We start from the raw sequence: 27,690 nt of genomic DNA, 5'->3' as shown, positions 1-27,690 counted from the left end.
AAAGTTTTTATCTGTCGCGTGTTTCCGAGCGATCTCGTTTACGTCTTACAATTGAGCGCAGCGCGGCTCGATGAACGAGGGAGCGCGCATCATCATCGGAATTATTACAGCTTCCGGTGCTGTTAAGCGAATCTATAGGGTACATTGTCGCGGAAGCTGTAACTCGTAGTTGCGTCACCGCGAGGCTGCACGAGTCGCGTCGTCCAACGAAAACCCGCCACGTATCTCTTCAACTATCGAAACAGACGATTCCCAGCAATTTCTTCCGATAAAAAGAAAACGAAAACAAGACGATCCTTTTACCGGTCGGCGGTATAAAAAGTAAACGGTGTGTTCCGCGACCGAGCCGAATTTCGTTCCGATTTTGTCCAGGTCGAATCTCTGAAGCGAGACAAACATCGGCAAAAAATAAGGAAGAACCGGGAAATAAAGAAGAACAGAGGAGGGGAAGAGTGAATGTGGGATCTCACGTATTCCAACTGGAATTATCGAAAATTCTGACTGTGGAGAATCCTGGTGCGGCGATTGGCTGGTTAACGAGTTTCGACGACGAGCACTGCCAATTTGGCAGTTCTTCGGGGCGATAAATCAACGTTAAGCAAGTCGAGGGAACCTGCCGAACTGTGTATCCGCGTTCCGCGAACGCTTGGTTACCCGACCATTGTCACGGTGCACCACGAAAAAACGTCAATTTATTCCGGCGTTTCGCGTTCACCGGTAATAACCGTAGAGGAAGTCGTCGAGAGGTTTTTTGGCTGGAGACGGGCGTTTAGCGGTATCCCAGGGTTGCAAGACAACGTAGCGCTCGTCTGTTTTTGCCTAAACCTTTCGCGCCGAGCTGAGAATCCAACGTACACTCCCACGACTGTAGAATTTGCCGAGATTCGAAAAAGAACGAACCGCGGAGGCGCAAGAATGCAAGTAAGCGAAACAAGCAAAACCTAGAGCGCGAAGAGATGGTTCAGGAGCGCTATCAGCGCATCCAAGAGAAAATTTTAGGTTAACGAGCAGCAACGAAAGTGAGTAGAGCGCAGGAAGAGAGGATGATGGCAAGTGTGGTCAGGGAGAAGGTGAAAAATGAGACGAAAGGATAATGCATCCGAGACTCTTCCGAGACTCTTCCGAAACTCTGCGGCCGCTTTCGTGGAAGGGCTTCGTTTTCGAAGGTTAGCGAACCAGCAAGAATGCGACCGGCTGACAGTAGAATGGAATCCAGCAGGATCGATGATCGAGACCGCGATTGTTCTCCGCCAAAGACCCGGTCCTCCGGTTTCTCCCTTTTCACGGACGATACAATGCCACGTGGAAAAAATATCCCAGCCAACGTTTGCTCGTTAAGCCGACTCACCACGCTGGATGACAATTAATAACGACGTTAGATGACAATTAATAACGCTCGATGAAAAGAAGGCGGGAGAGCGAGCGATTTGAAAGAAACAGGTTGACTGGAATACCCTTCTCCTCGAGTTTCTTTTTGCTTCTTACATCGAACAAAATTTGTACGAAGTTATCCAGCTTTGCAGATAACTTTCTCATTGATATTCATATGTGTGGATGAAAGCAAAAATAAAAGAACGAGGTGTGTTTTTCGCTGATAGAAAGAAAATCCTAATTTCGTTCCCTTTAATTGCAGTTAACTTTTGTGCGCATAGATAATTTTTTATTTATACTTTGGATTATAAAAATAATTTTATTCGGACAAAGTAAAGCATAGAACAAAGTGTAAGGTTACGTGGAAAAATCGCCGAAAAACTTCTTTGTTTCAAGAGTCGTCGTATATACAGCTCACGTTGGTATTTAAAGCACCCAGTATATTAAAGCCATTTTTCATCCCTTTATGCCGCTCGAAAACTGCTTGCCGCACAGGCCACAAACTACGTCCTGCCTGTCTCGAGGTCGAAATTAGCCACAAAGTCACTTTTCAACAAAATTGGAGCTGGAATTAAATTTTGACTTGTACGAAAATAAAAAAAAAAGACGCTGATGATACCTGTCCATATTTCCTTCGCCAGAGGTAGAAAAAGAAGAGCATTTTATTTAGGAAGAGCAGATCTGTATGGACCAACGAGGCGCTGGACGAACAGCAATAAAAAAGGAAGAGCACGGTAAAGGTGGCGCCGCCGTTAACGAACGATCGAGGCGGCGACGAGGCGCGATTAATTTCCCTCGGCTTCCTGCATTACGTTTAATTAACATAATCTGCCGGCGGGACCATTCCATGATGTGGTTTACGTATAGCGCATGCACGCTCGCAAATACGGATGCGCTCGTACGATACGCGCGTATTCGTCTGCGTGCACGTTCGAAAAGGCAGCCCAGCGCGTTAAGAGGATTTTATCGAAATTCGCGTTACTCTTTGCCTTTCCTCTTGCGTACAGATGCGCGCTCTTCTCCATTGTTCGTTTTGGTTGAGCGAACCCAGCAGAGGATCGACCAGCCGTCATTGCAACATATATACAATATTTTTCAACAAAAAATAACAAAGCCTACACATGTGCAATATTCGAAGATTTATAGAAAAGTCGTTCGAACGTTATACGTTCGATCGAGGGTTGGACGAGATGGACGCGACTTTTCATCGAGATAAACGCTAATACTCGACGTTTCAGCGAGTCGCGTCAGACGATTCGAATTTTTAGGTCGCTTCATTGTAAAAGCACAAAGACCGGTGCAACGGAGAATTCATTTCCAAGGAGTATATGTCGCGCGGTTGAAAACAGAAAAAAAAATGAAGCAATAACAAGAATACAGCAGCAACAGCAGCAGCAACAGAGCGGACGAAGGCTGGAGCAGTTTCAATGGAGTTGGAGCGCGAGCCGTGAAAGGCAAATGCGCTCGACGAACGACCGCGAGAGGGAAAGGGGAGAACCTGAATCTTTCTCCTTTCCACCGATCGGCTGGACGGTTTGCCTAGAACCAACTAGTTCCGCGGAACGTACGTACAGAGAGTCCTACATACACCGAGGGCTGTGTGTCGCACGCGTGAACGCGACTTAAAACCGGTCCCACCTACGCTCGCAAGGGTTGCTCGCAAAGAGGCCGAGTTTGCCGGACACGGATAGAAATGAAAATATTCTAATTACGAGCGACATTGTTACGACACGTACCGAAGGCGAAACGGCGTTACTGATGAGGCGTTTTCTAGTCCGCGCCGACGCGATCCGGACGCCCGGCTCGTCCAGTTCCTTTCCGTTGCCTCGTGACGACAGTGTTTTAAAACAGTTGTCTGATCGCCACAAAGTCAACATATTGATTATTTTATACGAAGACCACGGCTGAAAAATGTACGATGAGTTACATTTCCCTGTCTTTTATAGGAGAGCAATCTTGAAGTTCAATATCGTTAGCCAGCCGCATGTCACAACCGTCGTTTTTTTTTTTTTTTTTTTGGAAACAACCATGCGTTTTTGTCGCTCTTCCGAATATTTTAAAACTATCGAGAAAATAAATTACGCAGACCAGCGTCAGTCGAGTGGAACTAATATCGTTGATTGATCATTTATTTTCAAAAGACACGCGTATTTATCCCTCGAATTTACCAGATTCGACCAGAAAATTAACGAGAAATATATTTTTCGTTTCTCTTCATTACCGATGAAAATGCAGTTCCTCGGCCGGTCAATTGAGAGACTCGTGACAAAAACGACTCTTGGCAAGTTTTTCAAACCTTTGAGCAATGACATAACGGAATAAACGTAGCAGTAAAAAATAGAAATCAGGTAATTAAAAAATCAATTAATTTGTTAATACACTGCGCGTCGCATCCCGTCGTTCGAAGACCTTCGTCGATCGATGAAACGCAGATTAGACACCCAGACACCGTGTGATTCGACGTCTTCCTTTCTTCGACTACGTCATAGTTGAAATCCAGGTACAAAAGCAAAGCTGCCGCCGTTGTCTACCTTCTGGGTCCTCGATATCAGCGATAAGGTATTTTCTGACTGGTGTTCATCCACAGAATACCAACGTCACCGGTGATTAATGGAAATCGATGTCGGTGACACGCGGTGCTCCTAACGAACGAGATTTTCCGTTCGTCGTATTTTTCTCCAAGGCTGAACCAAACGATACACCACCGAAACATCAAGGCTCTCGTCTCGTTCGTCGTGACAACTTTGTTGATTTTAATGGACGTAATTTCGGTTCGTCCCAGAGCCCCTGTTACGTATTATTTCTTTTGAAAATAACGACTCGTCCATTCGATTCTCGTTTTCCAACGTATGAACGTCTACGAGTAACTTTGTCTCTTATCCTTTACGAAATGAATCATTCGCGAACGATTTCGCATCTTGACGATGCTCCTGTTTCTCGAATCGTAAAATTCTACGATATTCTCCTTCTTTCTTTGTGCAATTTAAATTCGGCAATTTGAATGCCACGCAGAGATTATCTTACGATACACTGTATATTCTTTGATACAAGATATATATTTTCGAATATATTTTCCAGTCAAATAATTGAGTTATTAGGATATTTTTGTTTGCAATTTTCGCTACTATTATCGCGTCTTCAGTCGTCGTATCAAAACCACATCGACCGTTCTGGTTCGTTTCTCAACCTTGTTCAAACAAATTTTGGATACGGAAGACCGCAAGTTATACACTTTCGTTTTGATCTTATAAACGAAGTCACCCGAGTGATTCCAGAAAAGTTTCAGAAAGTTCGTAGAGTCTCTGGCTCTAGTACTTTACGAGGCCATTCTCGCTGCCGTTCGAAAGAACAAGCAGGGAAAACTGGGCCGAGGAATGCAGTTTGTCGATATTCGAACGAGTTGCCTATTCTTAAGCTTTAAGCGACACTTCGTGCGTGCCAACGCGCCGTGAACTTCTTTCCCTTATGTGGACAAGCGATATACCGTGATTGCCTAACAGGTATATATGTTAGGTTGTCCGAAAAGTGTCTTTCTTTTACAGACACGTCTTTTACAACGACGCGTCTTTATACAAACGTGAAACCTAATCTGTCGGACGTTGTGATCTTTATTTTGATAGAACAAAATGTATCATACGTAATTCGATAAAATAACGTAAAACAGAAAATGCTGTGCGTCTATTACTTTCTTATAATACGAAAGAAACTTTTCGTACGACTTTTCGTACTTAAAATCGAATCATCCTAGATTCTATAATACTATAAAAGAAATTGGAATAGCTACGTTGTATATGGTAAAAACTACGTCTTTTCCAAATTATTTAAATTCTTCTTGTAGCTCCGCCCCGCTTTGGCCGATCGATCTCCGTGATCTATTTGCTATTCTAATTAAATTTTGTAACTCTACGATCGTTTAACGACAATCGTATTTTACTTTGGTATTTAATTTAACTACAGATAATTTACTATATTTACGTTTCTTAACAACGTAGCTTTGACGCTACTGTTACGCACTATTTCATTGCTCGAGCTCGAATACGTTAAACGAGGCAAGGGAACTGCGTGGGAAACTTCGCTCGAATTTCGAAGCACATTCAAACGTTAATTGGTAATTCGAATTAGAGAAGCCCATAGACGCTCCAGCGTCGAGGACGATAGTTTCACCGTGGGACAGATGGTTCGACAGGAAAATCACGGAAGCTCCGAACAACCTAAAAATTAGGCGTCTACGCCCACATAGAGAGTCGTGCGTGGACGCTGTTACGCCAGGGTCGAAGATTTATGTCGCGAGACGGTGAGCTCGGACAACTCCGAGAGCTCGGATTTAACTGCGGTTTAACGCGCTCTAAAGCGCAGTTTGTATCGGATCCGCTCGCGAAATCAGCTCCATAAAGGGACGGCAACTTCGTCGACGTCGCAGAAGTCTCTCCGCTTTGCTCTCCACGTGAAATTTGCATTTAAAGGGCTCGAATGTCTCCGACTTACTCGCTCGTCGGTCGTAATTGTTACGCGAAAATAGCGAAAAATTGTTACGACAACCGAGGACGCGGTTTACGAAAACTATTCGTCGGAAATAACGAAGAAGAAAAAATGGTTTCTCGGGTTATTCAAACAAACCGATGTTCGCGACGCGTGTAAATAAAATAGCTCGATCGACTTGGCGATGTTCCCAGCTCCTCGAGATCGAGCTTTCGTTGGAAAACGTTGTGGAACGTAGGAAGCAAAAGAGGAACATACCGCGGATCACAAGTTTTATATTGGTACACCTATTCGATGCATTTATTGGAGCAAACGTGAAACTTCAAAGGGGTAGGAAACCTTAAAAAATTACACGAGGCAGATACTATCCATATTCTACCTCATCGCCCATATTTCTCCGCTCACTTGGCAATTTCTTTACGTAAAAACGAACAGGAGGCTACCAAAAACATTCTTTTCTCCTTTAAAGATTTCAATCGTTGTGTACGCGAAATAAACGTTTTCGCGATATAGCGGCAAAAATGTACGTAACACCACGACGTATACTACGCACGAAACAGGATTTCACTCAATTACGCGCTCTATTCTAGATAAATTTTCGGCGTGTGAAAAATTATAGGAATTTTTAACAACGCGGTTAGTCGGCATGCCATTGCCAATTGTTTCAGGGTCTTCGGTAGTCGTGTTAATCTTGTTTAGGCAACGAAGCGGTATAAAATCGAGAGAGGAACCGTGCGGCCGAATGACCATCGGGGGCAGTGATTTATTCAGGGTTATTGTCCTGCACGGGGTTTTTGTACTGCTGTGGGCCGGTGCAATGTGCGTACGCACCGGGGACCAAGGCGCATCCGAAACGGCCACAACGTGCTTGGACCAATGGACGTACGACATTACTCAGACTCCGGTTCGTTCGGCTTTTTCTACGGTTCGAACGGCCGAGTGCCGCCCGGGTGCATTGACATCGCGGTATCGACGTAATTCTCGATGCAACGCTTCCGTATCGGTCTTACATTTTTATTATAGCTTACGGACAACTTGTTACGCGAGTCGGTCGTTTATAAAATACCTACTGTGTCGTGTATACTGGGTGTCGGTCGAGTCGCGCGCCCTCCGCTAGAGCTCGTTCCATTGCTTGCCAAGAGCGCGGACTTTCATTCGCCTCCGTTTCTCCTTTTTGCATACCTTGTATCCAACTTTTTCATTTTCTTTACGTACACCGGGTTACTTCACAACGGCCACGACGACGAGAAAAGCCGGATAAGAGAAATCTAATAAGAGCATAATCGTTTCTTCCTGCCTCTCGTCCAAGGGTTAATTCGCAACGAAAGCAACAAAGGCTGGCAGAAACGTAATTATCGGACAGAGAGACGCGTTCGGGATGCTGGTTGCTGCCCGTGGTACCAACGGTCCCCGTTTCACAGCAGATTGGATGAAACGACGAGGCGCGATCGTCCTCGAGCCGACTGTTCCCCTCGATCGATGGTTGGCAAAATATAAAAAGAATGGAAACACGATCGGTCAGAGGTCTTCGGGCAACGGTGACTTCGATCCCTCCGGGACCCTGACGGTTCTCTCCTCTTCTTCGTTCATTGACTTAAACAGCGAATAGACGAGCCTCTTGTCGTATCCTAATCACCGATGCACAGTATTTAACGTGCCATCGTGCCGGCGTCTGCGTATACCAGCTGTCCCCACTTCACCACTTTGCGAGCTAAGAAATTGACCGCCATTCGACTCGACTTCTGCGACACGAACGTGATCGGTTGTTATTTCATCGTCGTTGAATCTTCGAGGAAATTTATTCTAAAGACATCTGCATTTTTAGAATCTCGTAAAGGTGTATCGGATGTCGTAAAACGGAGGAACATTAGTGGCTAAGAGTTTCATATACTTTTTGTAAGATATGACAGAGATGACACGTGGAAACAGAGACGATGAAGTGGTATAATTTCAGATAAAGCACCCGGCGAATGAGATCGCTCTGGATGTGTATGCAAATTCGTATCTTTACTGAACTAAAGAAACGGAAATTAAGCACGATCTCGTTTCACCCACTAAGAAAACAGAAAAGACAAAAGTTGGATGCTGCGGTAAAACACGATTGAAAAAGATAGAATATTTGAAATAAATCTAAATATTTTAATATTCATGATAGGCGGTAAAATGTAAAGGAAATCTGTCGATGCCTTTAGTTGGCGATAGCTGTTCGATTATTCCGTAAAAAAGATGTAAGAGCTTGGTCCAGTTCCCCTTCAACGCCTCCGTTCGTAATTCCAACCCCCCACGAATCGACGAAACGACTCTCGTGTTGAACAGCACGTCGATTTGACCAACACGGAAGAAAGAACAGGGGCGTGAAAAAATATATCATCTTTATTCCGGTGCGATCGGAACAACGACTGGAATACTAGATTAGGGTCGAACCTTCTCACCTACTCCATTTTGTCATATTTCTCGTAATATTTCTCGTAATATTTCTCCCAAGAGAAGCTCGGCTAATATTATCGGAAGGCAGCGGCGAATTTCGACCCCCTCGATCAAAGCTACCATTTAACCGAAGAACGGTCGTCGGTTTACGGGGTTTTCCGCTATAAAAAGTCGAATGTAAAGCTCCGGTGGGACTGGTCGTGTGCATCGTACGCATCATCGAGCACCCGTGAAGAGGGATTCGTGGTATATAGGGTGGAAGGAAAAACGTGGCGCGAGCCGAGTGGGGGTGTCAAAGAACTCGAGCATCGAGAGTTAAAAAAAAAAAAACTCCCAGGGAGAGTGAACGAAGAGGGGAAAGTAGGAGAGAAAAATTGACGTTTCGCGCCACGCTGGAAAAACACGGTGGAGAAGCGTTGCGCGAAATTTCGAATTAAAAGTTTCTCGCGTGTTTGACCGATCCGGAAAGTTGCGATATCCGATGGAACTTACCGGGGGCAAGTGGCATCGCTCTGGCGCCAGTTCTCGGGGTTGAAAGCGTCTCTTCCTGAGAACGGTGTATAGAGAGAAACGGAGAACGTGCTTGATTAAAGGAAGATTGTTTTCGAATGATCGCGAAAGAAAAAGGAAAAACAAATGAAAACGCGCCGTTCTTTGGTATTGATCTCTTTTCTTCCCTTTCCAATGCGTTCTCGTGGGATAGAGGGTGGCCGTGAAGCGTACGGAAAATAGGAAGGGAGGAAAGAAAAGGGAGGAAAAAGAGAAGGGAGACGCAAGGTTGTTTATGCCGGTCCCGTCGCGACTGAAACGCCGGAGCATCGTAAATTATCCTCCGAAATCGTGCAACGACCCCACGGAGACGATGTTCGTCCCAATGTTGGAGAGAAGAGGAGAGCAAAGTGTAATTTGGCCAACTGCGCCGGCTTCGCCAACTGAGAAAAATTATCGTCGATGATCGAGGCAACAATTACGATCAGCCGACTTTCTTTGCCGAGTTGTCCCATCGAACGTACGAGTTTCCACTGTCTTGTTTACGTGCTATCGGTGGAACGTGACCGAGAAAAGGGTGGAATTTAAAAAGCGAGATCGAGCGAAAGCGACGTTACCGTATCGAACGGATTTTACTAGCTTTCGGTGCGACGTAAAGGGGATGTAAAACACGTGGAAATAAAAGTAAAGCAGAGGATGACTGGCGATACGAGTTCAAGATCGAAGCGATTCGACGAAACAAGGAAACGTGGGACGGATAAGGCGCGACACAGGCGATAAAGTGTGCTTGATCGTTTACGACTCGGAATATCATATCGGATGGAAAGAACGAAAGAGAGAAAAAGGAATGGAACACGATGCGCCGCGTGTTTCGAGACGATAAATGCACGGCAAGAAGCAACAATGGCAATTATGCGTCGAATGGGACGCGACAAGATGCTTTCACCGGACGAACATCGGTGAATAAGAGATAGCATCTGCGGCTTCGAGGATCGTCTATCGAATGCAATAGGCTTCCACGGGGTTCGTCGCTATCGATCCGACTCTTTTGCGAACGCGCGGGGCTTCCAGATCGATTTAAGCCGAGTGTTTGTCCGAGTGATACCGAAAGCCAATCGATCCAGACCAGAGAATATTGGCTTAACGTCGTTCGTGCCCGCTATTATCTTTCCCACGAATGGAAAGTTCATTAACTTCGCTTTCCACGGTTATATATACGTATAGAGCGATTGAAAAAGTGCAAAGAGTATTCTAACCTAACGACCAGATAAAGACGATCGTCGATAGATAGGTAATTTATCTGAAAAATAACAGAACTAAATTCTTCTTCAAGTAGTCGTGTAAATGTTATCTATCGAGTGTTAGTGGCGTTTTGCGATTATGTTTTATACTATGTAAGCTAAATTAACCGCAATTATTTTCTATTTCAAAGATTTAAAAATCTAACGAAAGATACGACGAGAATTCGTACCGATTTCCATCTATAGCGCCGTGAAAGAAGTCGATTTCTTTACCGAACTCTTATAACGTTCGTCTTTCCTTCGTTAATATTGCTAAACGATACGATTATAAACGATATTTCTCCACGTTGCACGTCATATATTACAGACTGCAACTAATATTCAACAAGATGTAACGTCGATAAACGAAACAGCTTATTACTCGACTTAATATAACCATAGAAGGGTAATGGAAATACTAAATCTTTTCATTAAGTTGCACCAGGTGCCCGAACACTTATGTACGTTTCATTAAAAGAAACGATATTTCTTACGGGAAAACATTTTCACGCGCAATATACGAGTATTAAAAGGAGTATAAAAAGAGAAAATATTTTTTTTATGAAAGTTGGCTGGAATTTGAAATTTAATCCACCGCGGGACATCGCGTCGCCGGGGTATGGAGCGCGATATGAAAGATTCGGTAGTTCAAATAGAGAAATAAGGTCAACGCAGCTGTTTTCTTCCGATATTAAACCGGCGCAAGTTAAAACGGCCGTGGTCGTGCCACGCGAAACGTCGAGTAAAATTCTTTTTCATTTCCGTGAAATGGTTTTACCGTTGTAGGCGCTGTAGGGCGTAAAATACGTTGGAAGAAATTTCAAAATCCATTCGCGTAAAGGAAACATCGGCGCGCATTCCTCTCGTCCCGGCTCGGTTCGGCTCGGCGCGACGCGTTGCAACGTCGTAACCACCATCGACGTGGCCCTTCCCCTCCGACTACCCCGTCCTCGGCCCAAAATCAATATAGGCGCCGCTACTGCCGGCGACGCCACCGACGTCGTTCCACCCAGCATTTTCCACCCTCTGCCTGCCTCCGTCTTTCGTTTCCTTCGTACACCGGAACTTTCACCGCGTTTCTCTCAACTTTACACTCGTCATCTCCTCTCATCCCTTATCCTACCTTCCTCTTTCATTTCCCGGCCCTTTGTGCCGCGAGCTTCTCGCCAGATAATTCATCGAGGATTATGCCGGAATATGAAACCTCATAGCGCGCCCGATGACGCGATCTTCTGGCAAAATATATTTAAGAGATATTCCTCCGCTGCGTTTTCCTTCGAGTCGGTTACACGGAGCAACGTTTTCGTTCGGAGCAACGCGTTCCGTATATTCGTTGTTCGTAACAGTATCAGTAGATATATGCTTGGTTGTAAACTCAAGTAATTGTACACGATCGCGTCAGATAAGATCGGAAGCCAAAATTAAATCGAAGAAATCTAATCGAAGTATACGCTATCTATTCGCGATAATGCGAATGTGTTCAAATATTTATTTACACCTGTACAGCTATTGGAAATACCGATCGGCTATATTTTATATCGTACACCGACGAAATTGTAGGCAGAAGTTCGCGACGGGACCCTGCGCGTATCGGCGAAACGGAGTCGATTAATTTTAAAGACGGCAGGGGTTCACCGGGCGAAACTCGCTGCTATTCACAACTATCCTTTGTCGCGTGTCGGCTTATTGTTTACGACCAATTCCGCAGGACAACGAGCAAAAGATGTATGCAAACGCTCCGAGACAAACCCCTTTCCAACGGACCTGGGGTGCAGTGTACCGAACGCGAATGGGGCGAGACGGTGTCAAAGAACTCTTTTCTTCGTCGAAAATGTACGACGGAGCGTTGTCGTCGATGCAAAGAAGCGTTAAAAATCGTTTCTTCTCTTCCAAAAATACTCTCAATGGTTTTACCGTGGACAAAAAGCACGGCGATGGCGTTACGTAACACAGCTGGCACGGATGCCGGTCATTTTCCACGTCGAAGATGTTCGATAAATTTTCTCTTACCAGCGGAGAGTCGGTTTCGCGATCGAAAGAAAACACTCGAGCTGTTCGAAAGACTAGAGCTGCTGTTCGAGACACTCGATAATCGAGACCGGAAGAGAAACGAACGCGCTTATTTTTAGCTATTCACGACGATAAGCGACGGTAGCGAGAACGGACGACGTGCTACGTGCGCGTAGAATCGATTGGATCGCCGTAGGCGCGTAGTTCGCATCTTTTTTCATCACGTTCCAAGAGGCAACACCTGTTTTGACGCAATTGATATGAACCGCTGGAGGAACGAGTCGGGCCAGCCTTCGATCCAGGAACAGTGCAATTGGAAAAACGCATATCGCGACCGACCACTCGCTCCATAATTCATCGCGATCGTTCCACGTTTTACCATCCAGCCAAGAACCCCTCCACTACTTGACGAGAAATCGACTGGTCTGACCAGTAAACGAGCCACGGAATCGAAGAAACAAAAGCTTACGTACACCTTTATCGCGTATTGCCTTCGACGCTCTCAATGGGCATAATTGCCGCAGATAAGGCGGTACGGTACACGCATACTTGGCCCGCGAGCACGATAAATCATCCTAGCGCACACGCAGCGACGTGTTATTCATTTGTACAAATACCGGCATCGCTTCGTCGCATTATCTCGCTGTGTATCTGGATTATGACATAGGACGCGCCTCTTCGGAACGTATGGCGCGAGATACGAACCTTCGAGGTAATTTGCGAAATCGCCCGGAGAACAGAGAAGGAGAGAGACACACAGAGAGAAAGAGAGATTTTGTACTCGCAACTACGACGAACCGCGGACTGCGAACGATCGCGTAGGTGATAGCGGCTTTGAAACGGGCCGTTTATCTAAATTGCGTCCTATTGTTCCATTTTTGCGAAGCACGCGCCACGGTACCGGACGAACGCTCGAGTCCTTGCACACGGGGAAAAAAATCATTCACGCGATCGCGTGAATCGTCCTCAACGGGGGCGACGCATTTTTCGAAGCCGCCAATTAGCCGCGACGAAGTCCCAGGGATCGCGTGCGCCAAATGACTCTCGACTCTAAACGAATATAAGCGTATTCGATCGGGCGACTCATTCTTGCCAATTTTCTACGATGCAGTCAGCTGTTCGTGATCGTCGGTAGTGAGAGAGCCGCGGGTTACATCAGCGGATTACCAGCGTTACGAGCGCGTCCATCCGCAGCGCGTGAAACGTGCGAAAGGCTGGCTCGTTACGCGAGACTCGTGGTCGCGAGAACTGCCAGCGGAAGCCAATTGAATCGCGAGAAGCTTCCGTATCCAACGTCAACGATATTTCGCTGCTTTTTGCTCGGATCGCGCCTATTAGCCGCGATAAACGCGTGCAGCCCCGAGATCGATGCCGGTGTACGCGAACCTTGCTTCCAAGGCGAAATATTCCTGCTGCGTCATCCTCTCAAGCTTTCCGGCCGGCGCGACGATCCAAAAATTCGCAGACTCACGTGCAAATGCCTCACGCGATTTCGAAAATATGTGTACTTGATATACGTGACGGTAATCGTCGTGTGGAGGTCAAGTGTCAGACAAATAGACAAACAGGAAGCGAAACAGAGAAGAGAGACGCGATGCAACGTTATCTACGATGTACTGTCGTGTTAATATCAAATTGGCGTAAACCTAACCAAAGGTGATTTTGAGAAAAATAACTTTTAGTATTTAACAACCAGGCATCGATTTCACATACGTCCGAAATATAAACTCTCGTATCTCTTCAGTTCCAATACAGATACGGCTTTCTTATTCCGTATACGTATAGATAAATTGTTTTTGAGCAACCCAGTGGCAATAATGACTCGATTTACGAACGAAGATGCAGGTTCGTCCTTTGGACTCGACACTGCAGTGTAGACGAGCAAATTTCGTGCAGCGTGTTATTCTATTCGGTCGATCATATCAAATATCTCCGAAGTTTGCACTTAACTTATATCATTGCGCTAAAATATCATCCGAGATCCTATCTTCAATCGTAATCCACAGATATTTCCTATTATTCATTGATACTGAATAACCGTGAGTTATTGAATTACCGCGTTTGGGGAAGATCGAAGACACCTTTTATTCCGCCTGGACAATTCGTTAATCAGCAAATTATTTTCGGAGAAATCGCGAATGAAGATAACAGCTGCATTCTAAGACTTTTTGAATTCTAAATCCGAAATAACGACTACGTATATTAAAGAGAAAGAGAAGAAGAGGAAAGAAGGGAGAGAAGATGAGGAAAATAAAAGTAGAGGAACAGAGAAGAGAAAAAGAATAGAATTTCTATTCTCTCGGATATTTCGGAATGATAGACAAAGTATTTTAGCTGAGGAAGGCACTGCACGGGGCCTTACAGCGTCTCTTCCGTCAAGCTGGAATCTAGCGAGAGGGCCGTCTAATCGTGGAGAACGCGCGACCTCCATCGTGGAGGCATAAACAGCCAAGCGGCGCGAGATCTCTGTTATCTGGCCAGCGCGGCGAAGGGAAAAACGCGCGCGGCATTACTCTGCACCTGTATATTTCATCGAGATACTAACGAGATCGCACGAGGGAAACCCGCGCCCGTACACGTCTCCCTTTGCCCTCAGTGAAATACAGCCGCTCGTGCCGGAATTCAACAACGGATCTCGCTGAAATTCTAAATAGACACGACACCACGTTAGGCGCATGACTTTACCTCGAGTCGGCGAACCTCCGTGTGTTTCACGACTCTCGACTGTTCCACGATTAGCGTAGGTGTAGTAACGCGTGTTGAATCGCGTGAGATTCCTCTGAGACGAGCGCGATTCCGCGATACAATTCGATGTGGCAGTATAATTCGATTCCTTTTGGAATTTCGATTCAACTCGAGAACACAGTTGGGTTATTTTTGCCAGCCACGTGGAATGTTTTATTTTTTATAGCGATAAAGCGAAAAGGCGAATGACTTTCTGCTTCTACGCGATAATTCAACTGCGGATGTTTACGCATTTATGAAAAATTTGAAGGTACAGAAGTGCGCATAATAAAGGCAATCTGCAAAAGTATATAAAATATCGGAGGTAAAGTAGTACTTGTTACAATATTTAATGGCTGATAAAGCTCTGCGTAGGTTCTATGTAATTGTATTCACACAAGTATGAATTTGCAAAAACATTCGCTGTCTACTGGCAATTAAATTGAAATTATCCTACAAAAGTTTATTATCGCTGAAATATTTCATTACAAAAACTGATTCATATGAAATTCTGCTATAATATGGATTATTTTAAAAATTTTCGATTTAAACACGAATTTCTTAAACCTTCTAAACGTAATAATTTTGCTATTTTCGTACTGTACGCGTCAAGTAGAATCGCCTAATGTATAACATATATTTCGCGCAATATGCCCTAAATTTACATAAAAAATAAAATTCCCCATAGTATTTGATAAAATAATAACGCGTAAACGTACCCTACAATTAGAATAAATATGAAAGCCTAAACGAGTTGGAATTGATCGTTTTCGAGGGTTAATTTCGTTTCAAATAATCAGGAATCGAAGTGGATGAAGAAAAATGGATCAGAAAAATGAGAAAAGTAGCGTCACTATTGAAACATGGTCGAGAGCGAATGTCCCTTTGGATGGAACGCGACGCGATCAGCCTTCGACGCGTTACATAAGCAAGGTAAACACTTATGTGCGCGAAAACCTGTTGTCGGACACGTCCAGGGAAAACGTTACACGTGCCAACATACCTCAAGAAAAGCATGCTCTATTTGAGTTACACAGAGGCTCGTCACCGGATAGCAAAAACTATTTGTTTACCGGCAATTGTGTCTACCCTTGGCCGAAAAAGCGTGGATTCCAAGACGCAATTTGCCGCGTGTTGACGAAACGAAGCAATGATCAACAGAACGAATTTCGCAAAATCGTTCGTCGTAAATTTATATAAATTTACTCGTAAATTAACGTACAAATTTCGTATGAAAATATAGTTATAATTATTACGGTATTATTTATAACTTATCGTGTACATGATTGTTCTGCGTATTTGTACGTTTCTATAGAATAATTACGCGTCCGATATATAATCGCAAAATTCAAAGCTTCGAGAGCTTCCATTTTGATGCAGTCGATAGTTCGGATCAATGGCCATCCTTCAAAACACCATTCGATAAGCGAAAGTGATATTAGCGCATCAGCTGTTAATAATATTATTTGTTTGCTACGTATTCCAACGCTATATACTTCTTTCATTTATCGTATATTTTATATTATCCGGTTAATTAATTGACGAACGTTCAATTCCATGGAAACAAAAGTACGAAACAAAACACAGAAGGTCGACCTATGACGCGTTAATCGAAAACATTCGGCTTACTTCAAATCGATTGTCGGCTACACTAACTTCTCATAGCATAGTACAGTGAAATATTTACGATTGTCGGTTAGAAAAAAAACTTATTCGGGGTATGCCGATAAAGAATTGTTAGCAAGACAGTCACACCACGCGAACAACGTCACCGAACGTACATCGTGACGGACGTCCGAAAATGCAGGAAACTCTACGTTATCGACGCGCGGTCGTCTTTTTAAATTAGAGAACCGTGGAACGATTCATTGATCGAACCGAACACGATGACGACACCGTTCGTGTTCGCGTACTGCGTTTGAATGTCGCGAACGAAACTAAAGAAAAGGTCAAACGTACTCACCACCGGCGACGAAGTGACGTTTCGATAAAATTCGTCTGTTCAACTTTCCTCTTGAATGTAGAGTTCTTCTTCACAAATCGATCAAGTTCGTCAACACTGTACTCGACGGTAGTAAGATGGTCACACTAACACTCCCGTAAAAACACTTTTATCAGCACGAGCGACGTTAAAGCGACACCCTCGTTTTCGCGCCGAGGCGCGCATTTGACGTGTATCACGAACACGAGACGACAACAGATACGTCTTACCGGTCTGAACTCGCGCTCGCGACTACCCAGAACGTCGACCGTAGTGATCACAGCGCTCCGCGTGGAAGCCGACCGAAACGCACGAAAACGAAATTTCGTTCCGTTCGTGTCGCGTTTTGTCCCCCTCGCTTTGCGAATGCCCTGCTCTCGGTCAAATTCGAACAGTTTCAATGCGTACGGTTGTTTGTTAGACAACAACGAGGACGAAACATGGGTGATCTTCATGGCACACCACACGTAATCGTAATCGGAAAATTGGGTTACGTGCATCCAAAGTACAACATCCGAAATATTTTTCCTTGGAAGGCGATTCACATGGAAAATCAAACCGATTGAATAATTCGCAAAACAATTGAAATCACTCGAACCGTTTAATCATTCGATACGTGTTTGTTGTTTGCACAGTTACGATCGGTGTTTGTCGTTCCCGATTGCAAATTTGATTTATACATCGTCCTCCCGACGTCCGTGACGCCATTACACTGAAAAAGGTGGCGCCAAACTGTTGCGATTGTAACTATCGAAATTAAAATGTCCGTTTCGAGAACTCGTCGGAATATCGTTCTCGCAGATCAAACGGAAACAATAAATAATGCAATTTCGAATTATATATTTTGGCTTCATTCATACGCGAGAAAAGGTAATATTGCTTATAGAAATATATTATGACATTATTATTTAACGTCCTGAACTAGGGGAACGAGTTACATCGATAAAATTGAATTTCGATAATCGCAGATGGGGATGATGTTTCGAGAGAGAAAATGTCAATGACCGTAGGACAACGGGCGGGCTGAATTTCATCCCAGTGTCTCCTTAACTGTACACGAGCGGCGAAGAACTCGATGGGGACGACGACGAGGGTACGGGGCAAGAAACGAACGCTCGTATAATCCGCGTTCCCGACGATCTGCACCGGTACCATTACCATTACCATTACCATTACCATTCCAGGTCTCCTTCCCGTTCTTTCACCGGGCAGCTGGTAAACAGTATTTCCAAGTCGGCCGAGTAAATCAACAATCGTTTGTCTTCCGATTACCGGTGCGCCTGTTTTTCCTGGCCGGCTTACTTACTTTTTTCGCCACCTTCCTGCCCCGATCTTGGTTTCGTTGGCCAACGATGCATACAGTACGATCGCTGGTCTCTCCTCACCAGGAGCAACTTCTTTGTCACGAGCTTTCTCCTTACGGGAATTCATCGGAGAATAATAGTGAGTAACTGTACAGAAACAGTCAGGCCATTTTGGCGTAAACAAAACGTGAAATTAATTCTAGCTTTCTAATTAACGACCTGGTACGATGGTGGAATGACGATGCTTGTAATAACGCGTCTCGTTCCGTTTGAATGGGAGGACTTTTATGAATTTCGAGCAACTCTTTTGTTCGTAGCAATCGCTTAACTTTTCTCGTATTGCCGCGTTGGAAATTCACGCTCCTTGTTAGGTAGAAGCTCACAGTTAACGGAGCGTTATGGCGTCAAGAACGCGAATCGGAACCATAACGAGTCATAATGAGTAATGCAGTCGATTCGTTTGTTCGTTCGACTAATCGTTCTCGTTGTCGCGCGAACATCGTTCACCTGCAATTAACGACTTCGCGAGTCAATTAAAGAAGGAAAAAGAGCATAGGAATCGGCGTAACCGGACACCGTCATCGGTTAATTATTTTTTTCCTCTCGCACGATCGACACAAATTTCGTTCGTCTTTAGAAAGGGCACGCGAGCCGGCTTATTGAATTTCTCGTCGACAGCACACACTCGATGTCGTTTCAGCGTAGCCAACAGGTTGTCCAGAAGAGAGTCGATCCTGAAATAAGGATCGGGTTTCCTGTATTTTCACCACCTGAGGGAATATCGTATTGCGCGTGGACAGGGTGGTTTGTGCCGGAAACGGAAGCCACGCTTCCATAAAGCACCCACGTTAATATTTCACGCAAATATTCTCTGCGTGGAATATAGATGATAACTTTGCTGGTTTCGCATGTGAGTGCCAATTTCTTACGAAACGTATCGCCGTTGCGTAATTTTTGGCGAGCGTGAATTTGCACCTTCTAGAGCTAGGAAATTAAGAAAAGAACAATGTAACGATCGTGAATCGCTTTTTGCAAGATAACTATTGTCTACAGCGCTCAAAAACATCCATCACGGGTGATGGTAAATTAACTGTGAAGCGAGGTGATGTTAAAACGCGAATTAATTCTTCAAGGTTGTAATAAGACGATCGCGAATTTAGAACGAACGATTTAAAATTAAAAATAAAAATAAATCTTGATGATTAAAAAGGTAATTATCTTTTTATCGTCATGATTTCTTGCATTTTTGGCATCGAATACAAAAAATACACACACTTTCAACTTTTTGTAGTTGATGACATTTAAGATATGAAATTTATAGTCCTACGCTTGACGGTTTGTCCAAGTTTCACCTCGTATTACACTGCGAAGCGATTAATTAATTAAAGCGATCGATTCGCCTAAAGATACGTCGTTAAATGTGTTAGATGCTCGTAGGAAACATTCGAAAATGTAAGAAAAATGAACGAAGCACGGATCGGGTAAATAATAAAAGAAGTACACCGTGTTACGATATCGTAACCGTCAAATTATTATTACTCTCTTACAATATCTGTCTCTTTAATGTTTTCCTTGAGCTATAAACCGTCATTCGTGTTTGTACATGAAAGTATCCAAAAAGTCAAAAGCACTGTTCAACGCTTAGTTTCTTCTCTGTTCTCGCGCTTAATACGGGTTTAAAAAATCTTCGCGTGCGCTTTATCTAAGTATATTACCTCCTACACGTATTATTTCTCATTTTTTTTTTTTATTTTATTCTCTTGGGGTACCACTATGTGGATTACAATGAACACCGCGGTGCTTTCGACGATCGCTCGACAGGATCGGTCAACGCAACGAACGCGAGACGTTGAGCTCCCAATTTTCTTCCCCGTTTGGCAGTGCGAAGCGATAGTTTATCGTTTTCCTTCGTTTTCCTCGATTGTTTTTCCTTCCCGTGTGTTTCGTACTGTCGTTATACATAGTATATGCTGGAAACACAATTGATACAACGAAGTGGCAACTGATTGTCCTTGGTTGTCACGATAGTTTTGTCATCGTATAAAATCCAGCAAATATTTTCGCGATTACGATCGCGCCTCTATACCATTTCTCGGAGCACCGCCAAATTACAGACAATTTATTGCCACTTCATCGGAATCGTGGAAAAATTAGGTCGCTAAAGAAACGATCGGCTCTTCGCACGGATATATCTCGCAATGAACGATCAAGTAAAAGCGATTAGAGTGGGCTTTCCAGTTTTCAATGTTGAAAGACACTGTATTTCGATGGTGCCGATCCCCGGTTCCCTACCGATCAATGACACACGACTGAAACATTATGACGCCTACGTTTATCTCATCTATTTCTTCGCTTTACTCTTTCTTTGCTCCTTTTTTTCTTTACCTTTATTGTACGCACGATGACAGGCCAGACCGTCACACGCGTTCTCTACATAGCCTAGAATTTCAAGTATTAATCGAAACTATGCGCTATTATTCCTCTACTTTTATACAAGAGACAAGCCTTTTCTTCTAACCGAAGCAATATCGCAGCGCTCATGACGAACGTCGAAAAGCGCGTTACGCGTCCAACAGAGGGGAAACCGAACGAAACAACGTGGAACGATCGTGCGCATACCAGGAGTACCTAAACCTCGTGTACGATAAATAGGGAATAGGTGTAGCTCGTTGCGAACAAACGATATGGAAAGGTTTACAAAAGAAACGTCGATACTATATTAGATATACCGATATGGTCTATAAGAAACAATCTCTCCCAACGATCATTCTTCCTCGTCGTATTTTTACATAGAATTTATAATAAATGCAAACACTATATTCGTAATACGCTATCCCTAGCCGCGCGCTCGACGAAAATTTCGAAACGCGACAATGATCCATATTTACATTGGTAAAACGTCGTTCTTCTTCCTTTCTTCCCGTTAATCTTTCTAATTCTATTACTTTATTTTCGTAATCATCTTTTTTTTTTGTACATTTACAAACCATGTCCAGCTGTATTTTTATGAAGGACGCGCGATTCGCTCTAGCGTTTGCAAGCGCTGCTTCAGAGAGAGCCGTGAAAACTAGAAAGCCGTGTTCGGACAAGTTCTACCTTAACTAGTCGTCGTTTCGTTTCTTTCTCACGTCGACGATGAACGAGGCTCCGAACCCTTTCCTCGTTGTTCATCGAGAAACACAGCGAAATTCGTCCTAATATCGAACATAAACGCACGGTCGTGCAAGCGTTTCGGAATTTCGGCGCGCCGTTTTTCTCGAATGCAGCAATTTCGAAAGAAAATTTGTTTACCTTAGGATCTCGACGACTAGAATTCTGAATCGATATGTTGTCGATGCATAGATAGGACAAATGGATCGTTAGATAACGTGTTGCTCGCTTCTGTTCCGAAACACTGACACGACCAGCGTTCGAAGTGACTCGATTTAACTCTTAAGTACGTTCCATTCATGAAAGTTGATAGTTGCCATAGCGAGATTATTCGTAGCTTCTATTATACGTATTGCTTTTTCATCTGTGCGACTGTTAAAATCCTATCGAAATTGCATGGACGCGTAAACGTGCGAGGAAAACTCACGCGGTGTTCGACAAGTTCGTGATTCACGTGGAAGATCGTACTCAAGGGTTAAATCGTATCGCGCTAGTCAATGATAAACCGATTGGAATGGAGATTTATGTTCAATTTCACGCATTACATACGTTTTTTTTTTTTTTTTTACAAACTTATCCACTATGTCTAATGCTTCAAATATATGCGAGTTTGACAGCCGAATCGATGGGAAAAGAATAAGTGATATAATACATTTAACGAACACGTGTCTTTGTCTCCGAGCAATCGTCGTTAATCTTTCTGGTTCCGTTTTCTTATTTTAGAAGAAAAAAAAAAGTAAAAGAAAGGAAAAGGAATTGACCGCTAGCGATTTTTATTTTAAACATCGATTAATACCACGTAACCAAATATAAGGAAAAAGAAAATGTAATAAATCCACCTACGATACGTCTCTCTTGTCGTTCTCGTTTCAAATTATTTCACATAATCTTCTTTGTAAAAATACGAGACGTTTATCAGCATTCTTCTTCCCCTCTCTAACTTCCTCCCTTTCTCTCACTCTTTTTCGCCCATCGTTTCTTTCCTCTATGGTCTTTTTTGCCCCAAAGTGTAATCGATTGTGTCTCTTATTTACACAGTGCTAAACAATCTATTATAATTATAGCCGGGTACTCTCTCTCTCTCTCTCTCTCTCTCTCTCTCTCTCTTTCTCACTCACTCACTCACTCTCTCTTTCTCATTCACTCTCACAATCACTCTGTTCTCCTTTATCTTTCATACACATGTACAAAATCCAAAACCGGGAGAACAGCTACGATCGACGACGAACACCGTGTCTTTTGAGACATTCTCTTTTTTGAAACGAACAAGGTGTGCTTCGTAGCTATTCTTCAGGCCGAGTCACTCTTGCTTCCAATACTAATGGATATCTAATTATCTTATGTAAAACTTTACAAGATCCGCTAAAATATACATTTACTGTTTAATGTGTAGAATCGCGCGGGTAAAAGTTACTATCGCTAGCGCGAAGAAAAACTCGATATAAAAAAGAAAAGAAAAGAAATACGAAAGAAATGGGATTAGAAGGGGACAGGTCAAACGAGGAGGGCTATGAATGAATGAATTTCTTTCCCATGAAGGAAGGAAAAGAAGGAGAAAAAAAAAAAAATGAAAAAGAGACAAACGTACGAAAATCATTTTTTGAACGACAAACATGGTGGTACGTGAACAGTTATGTCCTTCCCCCTTTCCGTCTTGATGTTTTACCGCCTTTAAGTTCGCGATACATAACTTTCCTCGCTAAATCGCGGGTTTTTTTTAATCTTTTAATCAAATTAGCGCCACTTAGGTCCAATTAATGGACGATGGAAAACAACGAAAATATTTATGCTACGGTAAATCATTGAAAGAACTAGTAAACAAAAAAAATCCGTCAGTCACAGCTTTGAATTTCTTATCCGATTTTCTTTTTTCTTTCCGTTCCACAAAATTATACGATAATTAGACCCTAAACACTAAATGCGGACAGTCTTTTCCGAAGCGAACTATGACGATTACAATCTAAACAGTTGAACAAATTTATTGCGGCAGCTTGAAAAAAAGTCAGATTCCGATATCGGTCTAAATTTTCCGTCACGGTTCACTGCCACGAGATCAAGCGTGATCGAATGGCCGAAAGATTCTCCCGTTGATCCACCCTCGCTAAGCAACCGAACAATTACATCTAATCGTATTAAGTAAACTTAGTAATTTCTACCTAAACGACGTTACGATGACGTTTCTAAACCTAATCAATAATTCGATATTTCTTTACGACTAAATACAGTCCGTCGCATTCCCACATGCTTGACGACAATGCTCTAAAAAAAAAAAAAGTAATGCTCGATTCCTAAGAGAAAAAAGAAAACATTACGAACACGAGTTCCCGCACGAGAGAAATTGGTCCCACCCGTGATAATAGCTTTTTTTTTTTTGTTATCGAGCTACCTTCCCTAAAGATCTAAACGCGACGAGAGTGGAGCGAGAGGAACGACGATCGAATCGCGATCACGCCACGAAATAAGTCGAATAAACACGAACACAAACATGAACACGAAGAAGAAGACGAGCGCGGGACGAACACGACGAAAAATCAGAAGGAACGAGCAGCACACGTTGTACACGTGTATGGCACTGACGGGGAGATGCCAAAAGCGATAGGGGACAAATGAAAAGTTTAACGGTAACGAGGAAAACGAACCGTGTCGGCGAGAAATGAAAGAGGAAAACGGACAGAATAAGTCGCGCAACAAAACGACATCAATCGACCGCGTCTCTATATAAGGTTCAACGGTGACTCGCTTGTATACATGTATACCTATATACATATACGTTATACGGGATTCAGATTTGCTCCGTCTTACGCTCCGCTGGCAGTGCCTTGGTTTCGCGTCCATCGTCGTCGTCAGACTGGCAGTAAACACGCTCTCTTGATGCACGTTTCGAAAAAAAAAAAAAAAACAAAAAAACAGAGAATCCAAAGTATAAACGATTAGAGGGCGACCGGTTAAGCTCGTAAAGGAAACAATAATCCGCGCTAAACTCGAAACTAATAAGATAGAAGCACGATGCTCCGCGAATGAAATAAGGCTCTAAGGGTGTACGACTACCGCAGTATTTAAACGGCTGGCAGTGCGCGATATTTGGCAGTGACGCGTTTCCATTTTCTTCGAGCTCGTATCGTTTCCGATTTTCCACGAGCCAGACCAGCCACCCTCTCGTAATTCACCGCGGCGTTCTTCTCGTTGAACACGCGAGGCGTGTCCCGCCACGAGAATTCCGATCAAAAAGGTGAATCTCTTTCTGGTTTGAAATTCGCAAGCTGATAGGCTGCGCCTCGCCCTTTCGACGAGTTCAATATCCCCGGGATAGAAGTGGTGGCCCGTACCACCAGGCGATTTATCGATAATTTCAACTAACTATTTACACGCTCATCCGCTATCGTCCCGTTTACTGGCACGCGCGAACGTTCCCCAATATACATATACATACGTCGATACTTTTACGAAGGAAACTAACGGGCATCAATAACTATTTTGTCCGGTGGAAAATTCGCGTGCGCACGCGCCTGGAGCAACCGGGACGCCACTTATGCATCCGCGGCAACTAGAGATCTATCGGGTTATACAGTTAATCGTAATAATAATAGTAAGAATAAATCGACCAATTAGCCTAATGTTCTTAATTACAATCGTATTGTATTGGCAGTGTTTCTTAGCTGGTGTGTGTAGATGTGCTTCTGTCCGTGTGTGTCCCAAGTTTCTCCCTTACATTCCAGTTGTCTTTTCGAACGTTTACAGGCCTTTTACGTCTTGCTTATTTTTCTACATTCGATTCCATTTTGTTTTCCGTACTAGCTACACAACACGTCGTCGACACGAATTTTCACCCCTCCACTTGTTACTCCTCTTAATTTACAAGTATTCTCTTTACTCTCTACAATTATGTATATATGTGTACAATGTGCGGCATCACATCCCACGATGTCAGACATCTTCCGCGCGATACGAGAAATATATTTCTACGATCTCGGCGTATCTACACCTATGAAAATAGCGATCCGACACACTTCGTTCCATAAGTCCTCCTTTATTTTTCTTTCGCAGATCCGCGTTCATATTACTCCCTCAACCCTTTAGTAACTCTGTGGGAAATGTAACACAGCCATCGTGTTCTATCTCTATTCAGAGTAGTAACAGTTCTTCGTTACGGTCGTACAGCACGATGCATTCGCTCTCGCTGCCGATTAGCTGGTTCCTTCTATCCGCTTTCTTTCCAGAGATATACATATACTTTTGTCGCTGGTATTTCCGACTGGCAATTCCATGATATATCTTCTGCCACGGCTCTGTACAGTCGATCGCAAAGTCTTGGCTCGTTTCTCCAATGTGTTTCCTTGCCATTTTCTCTTGTTCTCTCCTTTTCGGTTCGAATCGGATGAAAAACGTTGCGACGATGTAAAAACTTGGAAGTGAGAAAGTTTCAAAAAGTACGTACGTAGAACGTACCTGATCGGTCCTCGATAACTTCACGAACGGTGAACGATAGTCGTTATCAAAATGATCGATTATCCGGACATTCCTGCTTTAGTTTATCTCCTTCTTTTCTTTCCTTTCCCTTTTTTCTCTGTTTGTGCCGACTCGGCGACCGGAAGATAAGAACGAGAGGATTAAAATGGAAAGAAACGATTGTTCGATTTTGTCTCGCCACGCAGCGACAGGTTCGCATTGGCATGCTGCACGTAACTTAGCAGGAAGATAAAAATAGGCGACGACGAAGTACACGAGAAGTCGAACACGCTCTAGACACTAGAATGAGTCAAACTCGTCCTTTCTATGTCTCGAGCGTGCCTCGGGCCTCGACCTTCTTCTTTTTTATTTCGCTTTATTTGTTTGTTTCCTATTTTAATTTCATTTTGTACAATATTTTGTTTCGAAGGGGAAAGGTGGATAAGTCTCGATAGAAACCCCGTTGGCTCATCAGTCGTCCGACTACGTTTTGCCGTTTTAACTTTCGCGTCGACTTTATTTTTTATTACAATCTCCTCTTTCATTCTCCGTTGAGACCATTTACATTCTTTCCTTGGCTATTGCTTTCTGTTGTCGTCTTTTCGCAAGATTTCGTTATCCGATAACCCAGCACCCACGCGTACACGCCCCCTTTACGTCCCTCTTCTTCCTCTTTATCTTCCTTCTCCTCCTCCTTCTTTTATCTTCACCATGTCGCACGACAGCGGCCTGTACGAATTTCTACCGAGCTGAAGATCGAGGTAGATATATCTCCTTTTGAAAGTTGGTCGAGGGTCGAGGGCAAGTCGAAGGAGGTCCGCGTTTCACGTTTTCCTTCCTCACATCCCTTTTTCTTTTCTTCTGACTTCTCTCGGGGTACTTAAACGGGGCCCGGAAGTGCCAAGGGGCCGGTTGTTAGATATTAATTGATTCCTAAGGCCACCAGAGTGATTATCTCCTTACAATCGTTAACTAACGTCTAACAGTTTGCATTTTTTTTTTTTTCCTACTTCTCCTCACTTTTTTTCTTTTTTTTCTTTTTTCTCGCGCGGTTAATGCGTCGCATGAGTCGTAAGTAAAATTCTCGTCTCCATCCTGCGTTATTGTTTCCTTTTTTTGTATTTTTTCATTTTAATTCAACTCCGCCGTCTTTTCATTGGTCTTGCAAGACGGTCAACGATATAAAACGTTTCCACGGTGAGGCACTTTTGAGGCCCAAACCTAGCTCTTCCGAGTCCGACGAGTGTCACCGCTTTTGTATCACAGGCACTCGTGGCAGGAATCGACCCCAACGTCGTTTCATCAAAATTTGGTATCGATAGGCAACAAGAATATCTTTCATCGCTATCCACGACTACTAATATATCACCTAACGATCGTTTCAATTTAGGCTATATAAATTAGAATGTATTACTCTTTCCTTCCCCTGTGGGTACTCTTAGCTACATTCTTAATGTTTGTCTGTTATTCGTCTCCCTCTTTTTTATTGTTCTGACTCGCGATACAAGCTCATAGAGCTCACAGATTTACAGATTCGTTCTATAATAATGTAGTATCTTTCTCGGACATCGGTTCGTTTTTACATGGACACGTTTGCATATCCATCTATACTCATATCGTGCGTTTCCTCTTGCAGTCAGAGGACGTCTTACCCGAATCCTCTTCTCGACACGTTCAGGTTCCGATTAATCTCGTCAGGCTCCATCTTTCCAGACCAGAAAGCATAACTGTCCTGATACAGGACTCGTCGATATTCGTTTTCTGGCTTAATCGTCGCTACTTCATTACGCTTGTTCTCGAACACCACGATCGGCATTATCACGAGTTCTTGACCGGTTTCCGGCGTTGCTTTACTCGCGTCAGTGGCGGCATGCCGCCGTTTACCGCCGAATATAGAGCCAAACTTACTTCTTCCGGGTGAGACGACGCCACTTTTCGTATTTCGACGTTTTTCGTGCTTTGTACTTCGGACTCTAGTACCCATTCGTCTGGCTCGCTAATGGAAAATAAAAGGATTATAATACTTTAT

At 43.6% G+C, this 27,690-nt stretch overlaps 2 protein-coding genes across 5 annotated transcripts in view; both read right to left on the bottom strand.

The window, feature by feature from the left end:
* LOC126868182 (SH3 and multiple ankyrin repeat domains protein 2) overlaps positions 1 to 17,031 on the bottom strand; it is a 179,382-nt gene extending 162,351 nt beyond the window's left edge. For all 4 annotated transcript variants that reach the window (XM_050623391.1, XM_050623390.1, XM_050623394.1 and 1 more), the window contains exon 1: positions 16,744 to 17,031. The gene's annotated coding sequence lies outside the window, so the exon portion shown is untranslated. The remainder of the gene's footprint in view (positions 1 to 16,743) is intronic.
* A 2,541-nt stretch (positions 17,032 to 19,572) lies between these two features.
* LOC126868188 (uncharacterized) overlaps positions 19,573 to 27,690 on the bottom strand; it is a 149,431-nt gene continuing 141,313 nt past the window's right edge. The window contains exon 9 of the mRNA XM_050623404.1: positions 19,573 to 27,657. Within this exon, the coding sequence (XP_050479361.1) occupies positions 27,480 to 27,657 (178 nt within the window). The 3' untranslated portion in view covers positions 19,573 to 27,479. The remainder of the gene's footprint in view (positions 27,658 to 27,690) is intronic.

This window comes from Bombus huntii, chromosome 8 (assembly GCF_024542735.1).
Source record: "Bombus huntii isolate Logan2020A chromosome 8, iyBomHunt1.1, whole genome shotgun sequence".
Lineage (NCBI taxonomy): Eukaryota > Metazoa > Arthropoda > Insecta > Hymenoptera > Apidae > Bombus > Bombus huntii.
This window is presented reverse-complemented; position numbering and strand designations above follow the sequence as displayed.